Genomic DNA, 18,112 nt, shown 5'->3' on the forward strand with positions numbered 1-18,112 from the left:
AGGTTATCAGCTGCATGTGCTTTTCCAGCAGGATGGGATGAGGGAAAGGCTGGGATTATTGGAAATAGGAGCAGGGTCTTTAGGAGACAGGAGTCACAGGTCTGCTGCTCACACGACTGCTTTTTATTCTCTTATTCCACCAGCTTCGGCATTTGATGGGTTGAAAATTTGCAGAGGGTAACTGTGAAATAGAATTTACCTTGAGTAAGTGTCCAAGTCTTTTACAGGGCTGTATGAAATAAAATGGGCTGTATGAAATAAATAAAGCTGGCTGAGACTCTTTTCAGAGAGAACTAACGAGAGAACTAACTCTGCAAGCTAATGCTAAGCCTCAGAGATACCCTTCACCATTTTAAGATGTGTCTGCTGTGAAGGAAGAGGAGTTAATGCATGAGGAAGAGGTGCAGGAAAAGTTTGCTGGGTTGAAAGCTCTACACTGCTGTGGATGTGGTTGCAGGTCTGCAAGACAGTTCATATATTAACATCCCTGAGTCAGCTGAGATGCAGCAACTGACTGGACGTGTGCTCCAGCTGAACCTTAATCATAAAGTGCATTCAGTTTTTTGGGGGATTGAAGCAAACCTGTTTCATTTTGCATTGCCATTGGACAGATGATACATGTAGCTGGTTATCTGTGATGAGATTCACCTGATTAGAAGTGGGTATCTATGGCGTCAGAGTCTACATTTGAGGTCTACTCAGTAGAGTTAATGGAGTCAAGGGTGGAAATTATCTTTTCCAAGGTAGATGCCTGCACTTGGTCAAATGAACACACCCTATCTCCATTGATTTATATTGATTATATTCTCTTCACTGGCTCCCAATGGACCAAATGTTCAGACAGCTCAGATATGGGCATACGCATTGTTGACACCTAAAGTTAAGTGAGATGAATCCCATCCTAGGTTTCACTTCACACAGTAACCTTGTAAGACACTCTAACATGATCCATTACACACCCTGCCTGGAGAGAGACCTTAAAGTGGGTAAATAACACAGATCTGTCTCAGGGACTGTAAAGTGGTGGCCGTAGTGCAGATCAGAAGCAAGTCCAGTCAATCCAAACCACTTCTTGTTGACAGAAAATGGCCAAGTGTACGTTCAGAAGAAGCCCACCATGTACCCACCCTGGAACAGCACTTTCGATGCCCACATCAACAACGGCAGGGTCATGCACATCATCGTCAAGGACAAAAGTGCTGAAATGGTTTCAGAGACCACGGTGGAACTCAAGGTGCTGGCGGAGAGGTGCAAAAAGAGCAATGGGAAGACAGAGATATGGGTGAGCATCGTTATCTCCTCTTGCAGGATGCGATGGGGAGCTGCTGTGGGGTAGGGGAATGCCTTGTGTCCGTGCCATGCTGTGACTGTAACCAGCAGGACAGCAGGAACTGGCTGCCATCCAAGGAATAATGTCTTGAGGCTACTTGGGTATGACTTGAAGGAAAGACTTCTATGCATATCAGAAAAAAAGAGCATGGCACATTTATATTACCTGCTGCTGTTATATTGAAACATATACCCTCTGTTAGCAAGGATTCTGGTTCAGGTGAGCCGTGCCCACGTATTAATCTTCACTTAGAAAACCCGCTGGGGACAAATGGTAATATGAGTGGCTAAATGTGAATTATTTTATGTGCTCTGGGGAAACAGCTTTAAAAATTTAATCTAATATCAAGTAACTGATTCACAGCTGCCTGACTTCAGAGTTATGTCAGAGGAACTCCTTTAAAATCACTGGAGTTATAGCGGAGTAAATTTGAAGTAACAGTCTTCATAAGGATGCTAAATGTAAGGTTGTGTTCCCTGGTAGTACGAGCAAGAAAGTTCTTGATAATAGTCTTTAATATGTAGTATTCAGTAGCCATGTCGTGAATAACAATAAAGTGGAAACGCATTTGGAGAGAAACTAATTTCCTGGAATTTTTTTTGTTGTTTTATTTTTCATGCCAGTTCTCAGGCTAAGCTGCTTGGGTGAAGCAGAGAGTAGAAAAGTCAAAAAGGTCTTGATCACTTAACAGACCTAGGAGCAAGAGTTGGTGGAGATTTGCACATGTAACACGTAACTTGGAAGGAATTGAGATACTTAGGGACGGAATTGAAAACCAAAAGGCTCTGCTCAGCATAGCTCCAACCCCAGGCTTCAAAGCCATGGGAGGCAGTAGCCTGGTGAGGAGGAGAGGGGGGCACATAGTCTGGGGTGCTGCTTGCTTGCAGCAAGGGTAACAGACCCAAGGTCACGAGGAGTTGGGAGATCCTGGTCCTGTTGTGTCCCAGCGCAGTAGCAGCTCCTGAGATCTTCTCTCCACTCCCTGATACAAGTTACAACCTGGGGAGGGTGGTCCCAGATATCTCATCCTGCAAGGGTCATGAGGAGAGAGAATAGCATTTTTCTCACTTTTCTGTGCAAGGGCACTGTTTCACCTGGAAGGTAGAGAGGTAACCTCACTCAGGCTGTGCTGGAGGTGGGTGGGGAAGGCATTGTTGTGGTTCTCAGGCTGAAGAAATCCTTGAATGTAGGTCTTCTTATTCCTAGGCAAGTGGATCCAGATTTACAAAGGCACCTATGGACGGAGGTTCAGATAGGTGGGAATTTCCAGGTCCAGTGGGAAGGCCTAAAAAATGCCTCAGTAAGCTTGTAGCATCACTCACATTGACTGTAATGGAAGTTAGAGTTGCAGAACCAAGTGTCTAAAAGATTTCAGCATTTTTTAAGTACCTGTCTGAAGTTGGCTGGTTTTTTTGAGGTGCTCCCACTTCCCCCTTGCAGGATCCACTGGGAACGATAAGTTTTCTCTATAGATAGTGCTGGTCCTGAGCTGGTATCTAAAAACCTGCCTACAGCTTCTGCGGTTTAGTCACATTTATCTCTTCTGTCATGCCACTCTAAGAGTTTGATAAGAGGTGTTCTAGCCTCCTCTCTCTGTAGTTGCTCCTACCCTGCCTTGTTTGCCCCACATGGGTATGAACAATGCAAAAATTAGCGTTCACTGGCATTCAGCAATTCCCACTGGGAAAAGGAGACAGCTTGAGTCATCTGAAATGATTGTTGCTACTTTGAATGACTGTTTAATGACTGCACCGGTCTTTTTTTCTTGTTTTTCACTTATCTCAACCAGCTAGAACTGAAACCTCAAGGCCGAATGCTGATGAATGCAAGATACTTCCTGGAAATAAGCGGCAAGTGATTTTGTTGTTAATTGATAGATGTGATTTCTGGTTATGTGGGGCAGACATGGTGTCTTCACTGAAAGCAGTGCCTATGTTATTACTGATTTATTCATAGGAACTATCATAACAGTTTTAAATGAACACTCCAGAAAAGCAATTTTTATTCTATGGTGGGGACGAAGATTGACTATTCCTCTGTGATTTGCAAGGCAGATTTTTGGCCGTTTTACCACTAAAATGGCAGATTTTCTCATTACCCTAAGTAAGACAGAATAGATACATAAGGAGCCAGCTCCCTCTGAAATTATTCTACTTGCATGTATGCATGTAACGTGTGCTGTGGTGTGCATTATAGTGCAGATGTAAAGGTTGAGATACAATTTATGGTCGTCAACACCTAAGTATACGTGTTAGTTGGGCTTTTAAGATCAAGAGCAATCTAGGCAAAACAGGAAAAGAACCTAGAGCTGAGTCATTCACTGGGCTCCATTGCCTGCTCCAGCTAGACCTCCAGGGACGTGGCAGCAGCTTAGTCACCCTGGGCAGGGGACACACCGTCACTTACGTGTCTTCACTGGGAACCATATCCCACCTGCAGAGTTCGATGTACATGTGAAATGCATTTTGCTTTGTTGAAGAAAGTGGGTTGCAATCCAAATGCTTGGTCTTATTCTCCTGTCTTTGTTGCCAAAGTTCTTGCTGCCTTTCACAAATGTGGCGTGAAGTTGTAAGGTGTAGATATCTAGAAGGATCTTCCATTTATAGAAACACAGAAGTAGTGAAAGCAGCTAATAGCATGTCCATACTGATATTTTCTTCATCCATTCCTACCTTTAATATAGAATAGACTATTGTTGCCTCCTTGTATGTTATATCAGAGAGGCCAAAGCATAGAAAATACAAGTTGTGTTTGTATTACAAATAGCAAGACCAGCATCAAATCACACAGGGGGCCAGTTCCACTGAATACCTTTGTAACTTGCTGTGTAATGCATGAGTAAAACAAGACAGAGATTGAGAGTGAGATATTGTGTGCATATCCAGATTTGTAGACACAAGCACGTATGTAAGTGCACATGTGTATACGCATGTGTAGTCAAAATGGGTTTGTTTGCTGTTCTAAAAAGTTTAAATGTGAACTATGAATAGTGGCACGGGCACAGCAAACAGTAAAGCAATTGTTGGCATGGAAAAATAACAAGAAAAAGAATATCCTAGGAACATACTTATGTGCTTACTCACACACACGTGCGTGCACACATAAAGGATTCGGTTAAATACCCATATATATACACACGTGTGTGTTTGTGTGCATATGTAGATAATTATTAATTTTTATGTAATTTCATCTTTTTAAGGCATGGTTCTTCAGTGCTATAAGTCAGAATTTTATGTTTAACTTGGGAAATTTCTGGTCTACATTTCAAAAGCAGCATTATGAATATTCAAGGGAGCTCAGAGTCCCAAGTTTAAAGTCATTTTAGTGTCCTTGTAGGAATGGTAGATAAAAAACCATCCCAACAAAGCTTGTGTGGGTTTCAGAAAATGGTATTTCTTAAAAATATTCATTTCCATGAGTGAATCATTCGCTTCAGTCACTCAGTATTTTGGCAGCTGCATTTTCTTAAGGTGCCTGGTCAGGACAGGGTACCCTAATAAATCTTCTGTTTCCTTTCCCTCCAGATGCAAAGGACCTGGCTGACTGTGAGACTGAAGGCTTTTTCTCCTTGCACCAGCGCAGGGGAGCCATCAAACAGGCCAAAATCCATAACGTCAAGTGTCACGAGTTCACAGCCACCTTCTTTCCACAACCCACCTTCTGCTCTGTCTGTCATGAGTTTGTATGGTAAATGAAAATAGATCTATGCATTTTCCCCTTTTAACCCTAGGGACCAGTTCTTGTGTGGCCGTGGTGCTTCGGGACGTGGGTTAGTGTGGACTTGGCAGTGTTGGGTTTACGGTTGGACTCAATGATCTTAAAGGTCTTTTCCAACATAAATGATTCTATGATTATCTGGTGAATATCTGTGCTCCTGCTGTCAGCAAAGGCAGCAGGACCGGACCCTTGGCATCTTACTTGTAGAGTTATTGCATCACTTCAAGGATGTGGTTCACAGTTGTAATTCCAACTGTGAAAATTCCCTTCATTTTTTAGTTTATTTTTTATAAATATTTTTGTCTTTGGCCAAATGCACAGACATGTCTTATCAGCCCAGTTTGCTATTTCAATATCATGAAATTCAGAATGTGAACATGTGCTGAAAAGGCTGTGAAAACCACAGAGGATCACTCCACAGTTGGATTGAAAGAAGATATTTTGATTAGAGTAGCTCTATAAAGACTGATAAAAAGTAAAGCTGTTTTATTCTGTTTCTTTCATAAATGTTGCTCTCCTTTCTTCTGTCGAGGCTTTCAGAAAATTCAGAATTAACCATTTCTCTGTTTATTTCAGGGGTCTGAATAAACAAGGCTATCAATGCAGACGTAAGAAACTTTTTTGGTTTTGTTACTATCATTATTTACTTTATCCTTACTTAAGGATTTTTTTTTTTAACACCATGACACACTTGTTCTTTCAGAATGTAATGCTGCCATTCATAAGAAGTGCATTGATAAAGTAATAGCCAAGTGTACAGGATCAGCAATCAATAGCAGAGAAACAATGGTATGTGTTATTATTTGGCTGCTTTTAAAAAACTTGGGCATCATTCAGATCTCTCCTACATTGCTGCAAAACAGCTTCGGATGAAGCAAAAGGTGCTACTGAGTTAAAGGTTGTGTGATCTGATTTGTGCCCTTTGTTTTTTATGTTCCCGGTGGTTTCATTACCTCCAACTTCTGATTTACTCAAATGCAGCCACTGAATAAGCAGTTGCTGAATCAAGACTGGCATTTTTCTAATGTATGAAGTACAGCTCAGAGGGAAGTGGTGGACACGAGGTGGAGATTTACTGGAGGAAATTCTTCACTATATGATATTAGGCAGGACTTCACACTGAATTTTCAGAGCAGTACTTTAACATCCCACTCTGTGTTATCTGAGATTTCCAAAGTCAGTGGAAGATCTAGCATCTCCACTATTATTTATTTTATTTTTCTCATTTCAGTTTATAATATACCTTCTTTTTTGGTGGGCAAAAGTGGAATGTAACTTAAACTCTTGATATGGCTATTCCCTTTTTCTTAATTGTGTCCCACAGCTTCTGTTTGCTTCCAGTCCTACCCTGGCTCCTGTTCTCCTTTTACAGTCTTTAGAAATGAGATTCATCTCGCCTGTCTTCTGACATCTCCAGGGTAGATGTATCCAACTTTGTCATCACCTTCAACGCCCTATAAATTAAAAGAAAAATAGGCTTTTCCAAAGAGTGATTCATGACAACAAATGTAGACATCCATTTCAGGATGGGATGAATAATTTTTAGAAGTACCGCTATTTTTCCATTGAACATTAAGGGAGTCTAGGTGCGTAGCTGAGATGCAAGTTATCTGGTCAGATAAATCAAGCCCAGGGATTAAATTACCCAGTTCCCACTGAGTTGCACAGATATTATGTATCAAAATTTAGTGCTCTGTATCTGAATGATAGTTATAGATCATTTCTTCTTGGTGGTCATACTCAAGGATGAAGGGGCAGTAGACATCCCAAATTCTGTGGTACAAGCCCGGAGGCTGTTGGTTTTCCATGCAGAGCTGAGGTGGAGAGGAGTGAATTGCCAACACGGCTTTTCTCTTGCAGTTCCATAAAAAGTTCAAGATCGACATGCCTCACCGCTTCAAAGTCTACAACTACAAGAGCCCGACTTTCTGTGAGCACTGCGGCACGCTCCTCTGGGGCCTTGCACGGCAAGGACTGAAGTGTGATGGTGAGTCCCTGATGTATGTGGCATGAGCTGAGCATGGGAGTGGGCTGTTGTCTTTAGAGGGTTGCAACCTGAAGAGCCAAATCACGCTTCTCTACAAGACCTGTTTGAGATGGCATCCAGGGTGGTGAAGGAGTGGTCAAGAGGACCATCCTTCAAGGAGGATGACAACTGTCAATATACAGAAAGATATGTGGTCCACAAGGCTGAAGAGTCTCTTCCCAGAGAGGCAAAGAACATCTCAGTGACACTGCTGATCTTCCAAAATCATTCCTAGTATCAACTTGCATGCTCTATTTCCACTATCAGACAGACCCAAGACACTTGACCATCTTCATAATCCTATATCAATGGGGAGATCCTGTTCTATGATTATGGTTTATCTCTGAGCAGATAGAGTGTAGAGTTTTGGTAGCCTGTAGCTGCAAAGGCTGATGGATGTGGAAATGCAAACTTTTGCCCAGAAGAAGATATAAAAAAACTTTGTCTCCATAGAGAACCAAAAAATGACCTGAGTGCCGTCTCATGAGACATAAATGGTGCCCAGGCTTTGAGCTGTTTACGTGGCTGATCTCTGCCCTTGGCCAAGAGCAGCACATATTACTGCCCAACCTGATGTCAAACCCTTTACAGCCTAGCTATCCTTTGTTGTCCTGACGCCTCTTGTTCTTTCTTTCAGCATGTGGCATGAACGTCCATCACAAGTGCCAGACAAAAGTAGCAAACCTTTGTGGAGTTAACCAGAAACTAATGGCTGAAGCTCTGGCAATGATAGAGAGCACCCAGCAGGTAAATACTTTAAGCCTTGAGTGACCTGGAGAAAGGAGGATCAATTCTTCAATGTTTGTTTCAGTGCAAGAAATAAGGGCAGTGAGTGGAGCACTGTGAGTAGCAAGTTCAAAGTAAAGACTAGGAAATGGGTCCTTCATGGAACAGGTAGTTAAGCTCATCTCAACACTTTGTGGTGGCCAAAAGTTTTCATGGGTTCAGGTGACAATCTCCAGTGTTTGCAGAAGAGAAATCCATTTGGGAATAATAGAATGATTAATTCTGTTAATAGAAAAACACTGCCTTTGAATGGGGAAATCTCTGAGCCGCATGACTGGATATAGGGAGAATATTCTGAGGACATGACTTCACATGCCTGCACTCTTCTTATATCTTTACCTTGTGTGTGCTTGACCCGTGTTGCAGGCGGGACATGACCTGGATTGACTCTTGCTCTGATTTGGTACAGTTGTAGTTACATTATGTTTGTAACTGAGGTTGTGTGACAGGGTCCAAGGCAGAGGGAGAGGAACTTGGTTTGGGTCCTTTTGCTGTCACTACTTTGCGCCATGCTTGTGACGTAGCAATTTGTCCTGTGACTCTGATCTGTTTGGAATGAAACTCCCCAGAGCATGGACTCTCATGAAGAGACCTGGGCCTTGTGGAGAGGATCTAGATACCCCTGTCATATAAACAACATTGTATGAACACAGGAAATTTAAATAAAAGAAGGAAAAATAGCTTGTCGCAAGCCCAAAACCATAAAAGAATTTAGAGATTCTAGTTCAAAATCAGGATTGTTAGGATGCCTCTCAGCTCTTGAGTAACCTCAGAGAGGGACAAAATCCATAGATACCTAGTCCTCCATATTTACATGACTCAAGTATCCCAAGGCAACATCTTCATAAAGCAGGTGTTTTTCCATCTACCTTCCTGAGGGGCTATCTACCAGGTTTAGCTCTGCATATTTCTCACCTTTATGTGACAGGTAGTGCTGCCAAACCTCCAAAGAGGAGTTTTTTCTGCTCTTGCTTCTCTATTTCCCACCTGCTGTCTCTCTACAGCTCCTTGTACTGTACACTTGGAGTCACCATTGAGCGGTGAAGAGGGCAAACACTAGATACTTTCCCCAAAATACTCTTATAATCTCCAGAAATTAAGGCTTTGGGGACTTCTTGAGCCATAGGTGAAGTCTTAGTGTTTAGTAGCCCTCAGAGGATTTATCTTTCATGCTTTTGTCTAATCATCCTTGAATCCAGACAAACTCACCTTCTGCAACATCCTGGTGCAAGGAGTTCTTCAGAGTGACATCCAGACACTGTATAGGGATGAAGCTGCAGCATGTTCCAGCCTCTAGTATTTTTCCAGATTTCTCTTCAAAGAGGACTATTGGGAAGGAAGTTGTTAATTAAAATGCCCTTTGTGTGGATAGCCAGGGACTCAGACCCCTGTGCAAAATAGGGGATCTTTATATTGGCAGTACAAAGACCTGTTAACACCCACACACATCTCGCAGAAGGCTGTGGGTTCCTCTAGGTTACCAAACTCCTAAACGTTAGGTACAGAGATGCTCTTCTCATAAGCGAAGACCTCTTCTAGATCTTGGCTTCTGTGACAGTCACACTCAAGAAGCCACAGTGTCCATAAGCTCAGAACATGACATTTGGCTCAAAAGTCATTTGTTGTTTTCTGTAATCCAGGCTCGCTGTCAGCGTGACACTGAACAGATCTCCAGGGATGGACCTCTTGAAATTGGCTTCCCAGTTCCTGTGAAGGAGGTAACACCACTTCAGGCATTGCCAGCATCTACAACAGGAAAAAAAGGTAGTTTCCCCTAGTGATATGGGACAGCAGGCTTTGTTAATTTTTTGGTTTGTACACGGTTAGGTGGAGGTGACAAGGATGGGGAATTTATTAGCCATTGAATCTTTCATGCATCTTTCCAGCCTAGAGCAAGACACACCCTTTCTCATCCCAGGACATCAACAGCTCTTTCCAGCCACATCACTTGGGCATGGCAGATACCCTAGATCTCAACCTTGTTCCTTTCCTTTCTATAAACCTGCACTTCCCCCATGCCATCCCAACCTCTGGTGACGTGAGACACCAACCACCACTCATTCAACTAACCCCTAAACTCTCTTTCTGACCCAGTACTTGAGCATGTCTCATACCTCCAATGGCAATAATGTGTTTATTCCTTTCTTGGGACTTGTAGACTGTAAAATCTGAGAACTTTAAAGAGAAACCAAGCTCTAAACAGGAGACTGGGAGTCCTGATCACCATGGCCAATTCTCTCTCTGATTTCATATTTTTGGGTGAGGGTTGACATCCAGTACCTTTGAAAACCGTTGACAGATCCCCACTTCATTCACCCAGGAGCTGATCTAGGTGTCACGGCCCTCTATGCTACAAAAGCAGACATTTAGGAGGGTGAATGAGAGATCAGGGAAAAGCATTGATTAAGAGACCTTGGACAAAGCTACTGGGGGCTCAGTGGCCTAAAACAAAAATTACAGTCTCCTGGGGAGATCCCTTGTTTGCCTGCTTTGTGCTTGAGTCACAGAACTCTGGATATTAGGAGCAAAAAATTCACTATCTTTCATTAGACCCATATGGTCCATGTAAAAGACCATTTACAGGACCGCTCCGGCTTCATGGTTCATGGTACCCCTCCAAGAAATGTACTGTAACTGCAGCAGACCTATGATGGCACTGACACAATGCTTTTCTGCCTTCCACAAGCTTTAAAATGCATCTACCAGAAAGGGGAGGGGAAAAAAGAAGAGTACAAGTGAATCAATACTTAAACCCAGCAGGAACTGGGGCAGTGGGTCCTCAGCTTCAACCCTAACCAAAGGTCAAGCTGAGAGCCCAGGCCCCACCATCATCCACTTTCTCAATGCAAGTTAATACTGCCCTGTGTGGAGATAATATCCTGGAAGCTGGACCTAGAGCACAATGTCAGAAGGCACCAGTTAAAGCACGGCAGAGCAACATTCTGTCAGTGCTCAGGGCTTGATACTGTGCAGCACCAGGCTACTGAGCATCAAAGGCTGGGTTTGGTACCATCTGAGCTAAGGAGACAGTGCCCTTTGGCCCCCAAGGGGAAATAAATTATGTGCCCATCTGTGCTTATTTTCTTTCTTTTCTACAAATAGAACTTGCTATGCTGACGTGACTCAGTAAAGCCCCAAATGGTTTCAAATCTGGTTTACCTGTGAGTCTGTTTGTCTGCTGAGTATATTCTTGCTGCTCAGCAATTTAGGACGGTACGGCAAATGTGCACTTGAGTACATGAGATAGATAAATCCAGTAAAGGACAGAATCTCTTAGAAGTTCACGTACGTCCAAGTGAATGGGGTATTGAAGAAACTCTGAGTAGTTCCACTCCAGGACAGCTGGAGTGCTTGATCAGAGCTTCACATCCAGAGCAGGGACCCAATACGAAAATGCTGTCCCATCTTTTCACATGCTAGCTTTGCCAAGGGTCTTGAAAAGGCCTCGAAAAAATGGGACCACATCATAACGGCAACCAGCAAGAAGGAATGAAGAACACAGGTGGCCAGAAATGAAGGGTTTGGTCATGTTTTGCTGCCATAAAACAGAAAGACAGATGAAGGAGTTTGGAAAGTGGGAGTAATGCCACTGAGGAAGGTGGAGTTACACTGGAGTAAAATTTCCTACAGAGAAAAAGCAATGTGGGAGCAGAGCCAATCTACTTAGTAGATGTGGCCACCACATTTCCATTTATTTAAAATACGCTTTTAAAACTCTAACCACAATACCTGTAAGTGTTTGGGGGATTTTCTGCTCATTTCCAGGGGTTTATTTGAATGCTTTGATATGTGTTGCAGAGCCACAGGGCATCTCCTGGGAGACTCCGGTGGAGGGCACAGTGAAGGGGGAATCTCTAATAGAGTCAGACTTGGGAGAGCAGCCCCAGGAGCAGGAAGATTACCACGTGCAACTAAAACTAACCATCGAAGATTTTGTCCTGCACAAGATGCTGGGGAAGGGCAGTTTTGGCAAGGTAAGCATCAGGGGACTAGAAGCCACTGCATAGGTCTGCATATTGCTTATTATGGCACTAAATAGCATATGGTTTGAAGGCCACTTAGGAAAAAACATCTCCAAGCCCTCAAAGAACCCTTGCTCTGGCATGGCTGAGTCTTTAACTCGGCCTTCTCCTCGCCTAAGACAAAGATCTTCCTTGCCCTTCCCTCTGCCCCGTTAGTTTGCTGTCTCATGGGTGCCCATGACAGGCGAGGAAAGCAGCCAAGTAAAGCTGCAACTTCCCTTTCTGTGCAGGTTGACGGGGCCTGGGCATCCACAGAGGGCTCTGTGCTGTCCCCCTTCATGCAGCTACTCCTGCCAACTTAGCCGAGCAAGCTTGGAGGGAGGCGGAAGCATTAGTTGAAAAGCTGGGTGTGGATCGCCTCCCCTCTCCAGAGCAGCAGGTCTCCAGCTGGGAACGCTAACTGCTCTTTCCCAGCTCCGATCTGTGCTGGTGTGTAAAGCAAATTTTGCAACAGCCAAGAATTTGTGCTTTTGAAACAAGAACCACCTGTTTTCAGCAGATTCATTAATGTTGATGAATTGTGGATTGTTCCTCCTTCTTGCAGACGTCCCCTGGAAGGGGACTCATGTTATCCAGTGCCAGCGCAGAGCTGCATGAAGCAATTTCAGAGGAACTCACCATTGTATTTTCACAGCCAACACGGAGAATGAGTATCATTATGTATCACATTGTTCAGATCCCACATCTTTCCAAGGCGGAAACTGTGCCTTAAAGAAGGGCTGCTTTTTGCCTGCTAAGTGAGCTGGAGCAATTGCTGCAGCCAATTCTTAAACTGATGAAATACTTGCTGTGTTGGCTCTCCATACTTGAAAATACTTGGCATGTCTACAAGTTTGCATGGGAAGCAGAGCTGAGGCATCTCAGTTACAGCTAAGCCAGAATACCCCAAAATCCACAGCCCGGACTAACCTGGACTCAAGAGCATAGATGTCATAGAAACATTTACGTTGAAAGGAAGGGACCTCTGGAGGTCATCCAATCCAACCTGCTGCTCAAAACAGGTCTAATCAGGGGTTTATCTAGTCAAGTCTTTAATACCTCCATTGAAGCAGATTCTGCACCTTGCTTCAGCCCCCTGTGTTAACATGGACTCTCCAAGTCTGCAAGCATCTGCATCTTTCTGCAGTGCACCATGTGGGTGTGGAGAGGATGGGCTATTTCATGCCACAAGTTTCCTGTGTAGGTGTTGCTCCTGGAGCCCTTATTTGCTTAGAGCAAGATTCACTTCCCCATAGAAGGGACAAGGTGTGCATATCTCAGTGTCTGAGGGGTCTCTCCAGCTCTGCATGGACCAGGGAGGTTGAGGGCCAGGCCTGTGAGGAAGCACCCTCTGCATGAGGTCTAGCATGGCCTACCTGCACCTTGGAAGTCACAGCACAAGTCACAAATGTACTGCGTTCCCCAATTTCCCCAGGAGAGCAGTGCCCTGCACAAAAAAGGGGGTAAAAAGGGTGCCTGCAGCATCAGCACTGTTAGCATTTCTGGTCGTTCATTGCAGAGGCAGAGGGAGGCTCTAGGCTCTACTCTCTGTCTGGTGCTACAAAGTGAAATGCAGCAGTAGCCAAAAGGGTAAATAAAACTTTTGTCAGGGCTAAAACATGCCTGAGCTTACTCAGTAAGTAGTGTCTGGTAGAGAACTTCAAAGACCTCTTTGATGAATCTTACACATTTATTCAGTCTATGAGAAACAGTATCGACAGGCTGTTAGCATAAAGATCAGGACTGGCACTGCCTTCCAGCAGAGACTTCTTTGCCTTGTGGTCTCTAGACCCTTCTCTGCTTCTCCGTGTCTCATTTTCCTTGCCCATAAAAATAGATAGAGGTCCTAACTCCTCTGGGATGTGTTTTGCTCTTCTCAGAGAAGAAGTCCTGCAGAAGCACGGGGGACCCAGCCTGTTTGCTCAGGCCTCCTGCTGACTGGGAGGAAGGGGAGAAAGTCACATCTGATATAGATCAGTCTAACTACTGGTGGACATCACTTTACACCTGCTGAGGATCTGGTGCAGGATATTTGCATTTCACATGTTGACAAAGCAATATTCTATGTTTTGTTTTTTGAAGTCAGAAAACAGGAAATGTATCTCATGAGCATTTGCCTAAAGATGGTTTCTGTTATCAGAAGCGTTTGGCTCTCGACGTGTCCTGTCCATACGGGCATGTCACCCCTGCTCTTGTAATTGCCAAGACCTTCTGGTCCTTCCCTGGGGTTCAACTTCATAATACTATTCTGGGTGTGGGGAACAAGCTCAAAGTCTACAAAGTCTTAATGGCAGAATTGTGTCTTAAACATCAGCTTTTTTAAGGCCTACCCTAGTGAATTCCCCAGAGCTCAGCTCCCGTCCTCACATGGCTGTGTTGCCAGCTCTGAGAGAAGAGCATCGCTCTTTCTGAGCAGCTGTTTCCACCCTAGGTGTTCCTCGCCGAGCTGAAGAGCACAGACCAGTATTTCGCCGTGAAAGCCCTGAAGAAGGATGTGGTGCTGATGGATGATGACGTTGAATGTACAATGGTGGAGAAAAGAGTCCTCTCCTTAGCTTGGGAGCACCCATTCCTGACTCATGTCTTCTGTACATTCCAGACCAAGGTAAGACAAGGATCTGTCACCTGCCTCCACAGGCTGAGGATCCTTTGCTGAGATACAGATACTTGGTGAAGTGCTTCAGTCTCCTAGATGTTAGGGAATAGCTTGGACATGAGGTGGTGCTAAGGGAAGGGACCTTCAGATTAACTACTTGGGAAATGCCTCTAGAAATTTCATCTGCCTTCCTCGCCTTAACCTGGGGGGTGCATTTGAGGATTATGGCATCCAAAACTGATTGAGGTGGCTAAGCAGAGACCCGCTATTAAAATCTGCGTCCTGATACGCTGGGCTGAGGATGTGCAAAGGCCACATCACAGCCAGGATGCAGATGTGCCCACACTGGTGTTACCTGAACCTCCTGGACCATGAAGTGGTATGCTGCAGCAACTAGCCTGGATCAGAGCTAACTCAAGAAACTCTGGTTATGGAGAATAAACCTGCTGTTATTCACTTTGGGAATCTTCTTTGCCCCTAGTTACTGTTAAATTGCATCAGACTCCTCCTAATTCATGCAGGACCACTGGTGGTGAAGACTGCAGTTCAGAGGGGCAGCACAAAGCATCTTCATCTGAAATCCTGCTTAGGACTCCAAACCAAAATTGAAGTGACATTTAAGTAATGTATATACCTTCACGGCCCTACATGGCAACAAACCACCAACTGATTAGCTTCCCAGAGCCTTTTCTACAGCCACAACCAATCGTCTTAACACTAAAGTACACACGAGGCATAGAAAAAAAATGATGGAAGGAAATTTGAGAGATTGTCTTGTCTGTCCAACCTACCCAAAACACTCCTGAGGGGTGTTTGCTATCCCAAAGCTCAAATTCAGAGGAACATCACTCTCCTAAGGCTGCTCGTTCAGGGTTTTGTTAGGATGCTCCCAGTCCCCGCTCAGTCCCAGAATTTAGTGATACAAAATACTGCTCGGTGTGAGGTTAGGACCTTCTCAGCAAGAGGCTTGCTGCTTCTGCAGGGTCAGGAGAAACAAATATAACCTCTGCAGTATATCCCAGTCACCCATGGGATGTGGCACCTGTTTAAAGACAGATTAAATTTATAACAGGGAATGTCTGCGAACTGACATAGGCGATGTGACACTAAGCCCAGGCATTCATGTTTAACCCCTTCAGGACTGTCAGTGAGGACAGCATGTCCTGGGAATGGATCCTTGCCTGGAGAGGAAAGGAATTAATTCCCTTTTTTGGGGGCTAGATTTCAGAGGAAAATATAAATGATCCAACTCCAAAAGCAAAGAAAATCAAGACTTAATTGAAAAGACAAAATATTCACAACAGTCACAGCTCTATGAGGGAGCTTATACTCCGGGGAGAGCTGCTTGTGCTGCCTGTAACTCCAGGTGTCCAAGGTGAGGTTGACTAACGCCAGCGGCTGACTTGTGTGCAGCAGCAGAACCGTGTTGTCTGTGGTCCAGCCTGGTCCAACCCTGGTCTGGAAGCTGGAGGTCAGGTTCGGGATGGATACAGCAGTGGCAGTCTGCAGCTCTGGTTTCAGGCAGCGCATGCATGCAAGTGTCCACTTCCCTTATGAGACCACAGCAAAAAAGACGAGAGACCAAACGGAGTCATGCCAGGAGCCGGATGGGATTTACTGACCATTTAAGGGGGGGACTGTGCTTCCAGCTGTGGCTGAGGCAAGGAAAACCTGCGGGATGGAAAAGCAATGAGTGCCTGAAAGATTCATGGGTGCCAGGCTCAAAAACCCAAGAGATCTTTTCCTACATTTTCTTATGGGCAGCATCACAGTATGGCCCTCTTGACATATAGAAAGAATCTCCAGCCGTCTCATCCCAAGTCAACATTGCCACTTTAAAGTTATTTGATCTCTTCATTTTGCCCTCAAGTTCACAGATACGGAAGCTGGAATGTGGCTGCCCAGGCTAAAGCCGCTCTGGGCTGTGATTGATTTCTAGCTTATGTTTTTCTCCTCTGACCTTTGCAAGTCAAGCAGCGATCGCTCAACACGTGAAAGTCTTTCAGAACAGGATAGCTTGACAAGCCATGGACAGTCTTTCACGGCTCAAAGGACAGCATGGTTCAGTTGTAATATCTTTTAGAGCAATCATTTTAGAAGCCAGGGCACTGCTGTGTAGTCCCTCTCTGGACTTTAAAATTGAAAACTTGAATTTTCAGTTGAAAAATTGATTTTTTTTTTTTTTTAAGGTTTCACTGGATAGATAAGTATTTTCAAACAGAAATGCATGTGTCAATGCTGTTCTGAATCTCTAATGCTTTGACTCTCAAGGTCTCTGAGCTGCTTCAGGTACTGAGTGCCTCTGCAAAGGGCAGTAAAAACAGGAATATTCCTACGCTGAAACAAGAACCTCAGTAGTCCCCATGTCTCCAGAGGGAAAAAAAGGTCATATAATCTGTTGACAGTTCTCTGAGCTCTGGGATGAGTTTCTTCCTGGCCTCAACCCAGGTAATCAGTGAATGCTGAAATATATAAAGCTTGACAGCCCTTCAGACAGGTTTTTGTAGGCACCAGGCACCTAATGCTCCTTTTTATTCCTGCGGAGGCTGAACGATCAGTGCTTTCAAAACTCAGAATACTTGTCATGTTTTGCTACATGAGAATAAATTCAAACACATGGGGGTTTTTTTCCCGATCTGTTTTTGAACTTGACTATTTTATTTTACTGCAGTAATCTTTGCATCCAGATATTCAGCTGACATAATTATATGGTGTGAATTTTAACAACAAGCTCAGAGAGCTCTTCTGTTGTATTAGATTTAAAGGGACACTGTTATGTTAAAGAGGAGGAAAAACATGTTTATAATTCTGTGAAATCCCAAAATTAGTAATGCCAAAACAGTGACTAGCCTCCCAGTGCTTAAGTTTTATTCTTCTTTTTGCATTTCACTGATCTTCTGTGATAAAAATAGGCTTTCCCTTTCTGAAAGTCACTTTTGTTTCTAACTGTTTCTTTACTTCATTGACCAAGTTTTTATTCACACCCTTTACCTAATGCAAATTAAGTCCTTAGGCATTTTGGCTTGTAGCACAAAATAGCAACACAGAAGACTACCTCAACCCAAAAGAGAAGTAATCTTTATTGCAATTTAAAAGGAAATGTTGCAGAAGCATTTCTTTTCTGCTTTACTAATCTATTATAGCTTTTCAAAGTCCTGGTGGTGAGCCATTTTCACATGCTCTGTTGTTTTAATGTGCTTAATACTGACTTTAAAATCTCTTACATTGGCAGGAAGGAGAAAAGGATTGTAAATAAGGAGTGTGATCGTAATTTAAAAATTCTTAGGCTCTGAAGTGTTTTCCATGAGTATTTTCAGGACATTTCTCATTAAAATATCTCCTTGGAGGAAATTGCAATTCCTGCAAAATTTTCCAAGGGCAATTTCAGTTTTATTCCATCTTTGTCTTGCCGTTAGAGGGACAGGGCTGAATTATTTGACCTGTGTCAGAGCGCGTAGGTTGGCACATGCATGTTTCACACCCGTTCGATGTTCAGCTCCATTGCCTGGCTGTGCCAAGGACCTTCTGAGCAGCCCTGGATCAGGCCCACATGCCCTCCCCAGGCAATGCAGGATCCTCACTGACCACAGCACAGCTGCATGATGCTGATGCATTGCAGGAGAAGTCATCCTGCAGGGAGGTGACGTTGCAAGCCT

At 43.9% G+C, this 18,112-nt stretch overlaps 1 protein-coding gene across 2 annotated transcripts in view; it reads left to right on the top strand.

Moving 5' to 3' along the window:
• PRKCQ (protein kinase C, theta) overlaps window positions 1-18,112 on the top strand; it is a 47,206-nt gene that overhangs the window by 5,812 nt on the left and 23,282 nt on the right. For both annotated transcript variants that reach the window (XM_009328676.1, XM_009328675.1), the window contains 10 exons: window positions 1,083-1,282; window positions 3,120-3,180; window positions 4,855-5,017; window positions 5,624-5,655; window positions 5,751-5,836; window positions 6,908-7,034; window positions 7,711-7,820; window positions 9,500-9,623; window positions 11,658-11,833; window positions 14,292-14,465. In XM_009328676.1, the coding sequence (XP_009326951.1) occupies window positions 1,083-1,282; window positions 3,120-3,180; window positions 4,855-5,017; window positions 5,624-5,655; window positions 5,751-5,836; window positions 6,908-7,034; window positions 7,711-7,820; window positions 9,500-9,623; window positions 11,658-11,833; window positions 14,292-14,465 (1,253 nt within the window). The remainder of the gene's footprint in view (window positions 1-1,082; window positions 1,283-3,119; window positions 3,181-4,854; window positions 5,018-5,623; window positions 5,656-5,750; window positions 5,837-6,907; window positions 7,035-7,710; window positions 7,821-9,499; window positions 9,624-11,657; window positions 11,834-14,291; window positions 14,466-18,112) is intronic.

The sequence above is a fragment of the Pygoscelis adeliae genome, unplaced genomic scaffold (assembly GCF_000699105.1).
Source record: "Pygoscelis adeliae isolate BGI_AS28 unplaced genomic scaffold, ASM69910v1 Scaffold207, whole genome shotgun sequence".
Classification (NCBI taxonomy): domain Eukaryota; kingdom Metazoa; phylum Chordata; class Aves; order Sphenisciformes; family Spheniscidae; genus Pygoscelis; species Pygoscelis adeliae.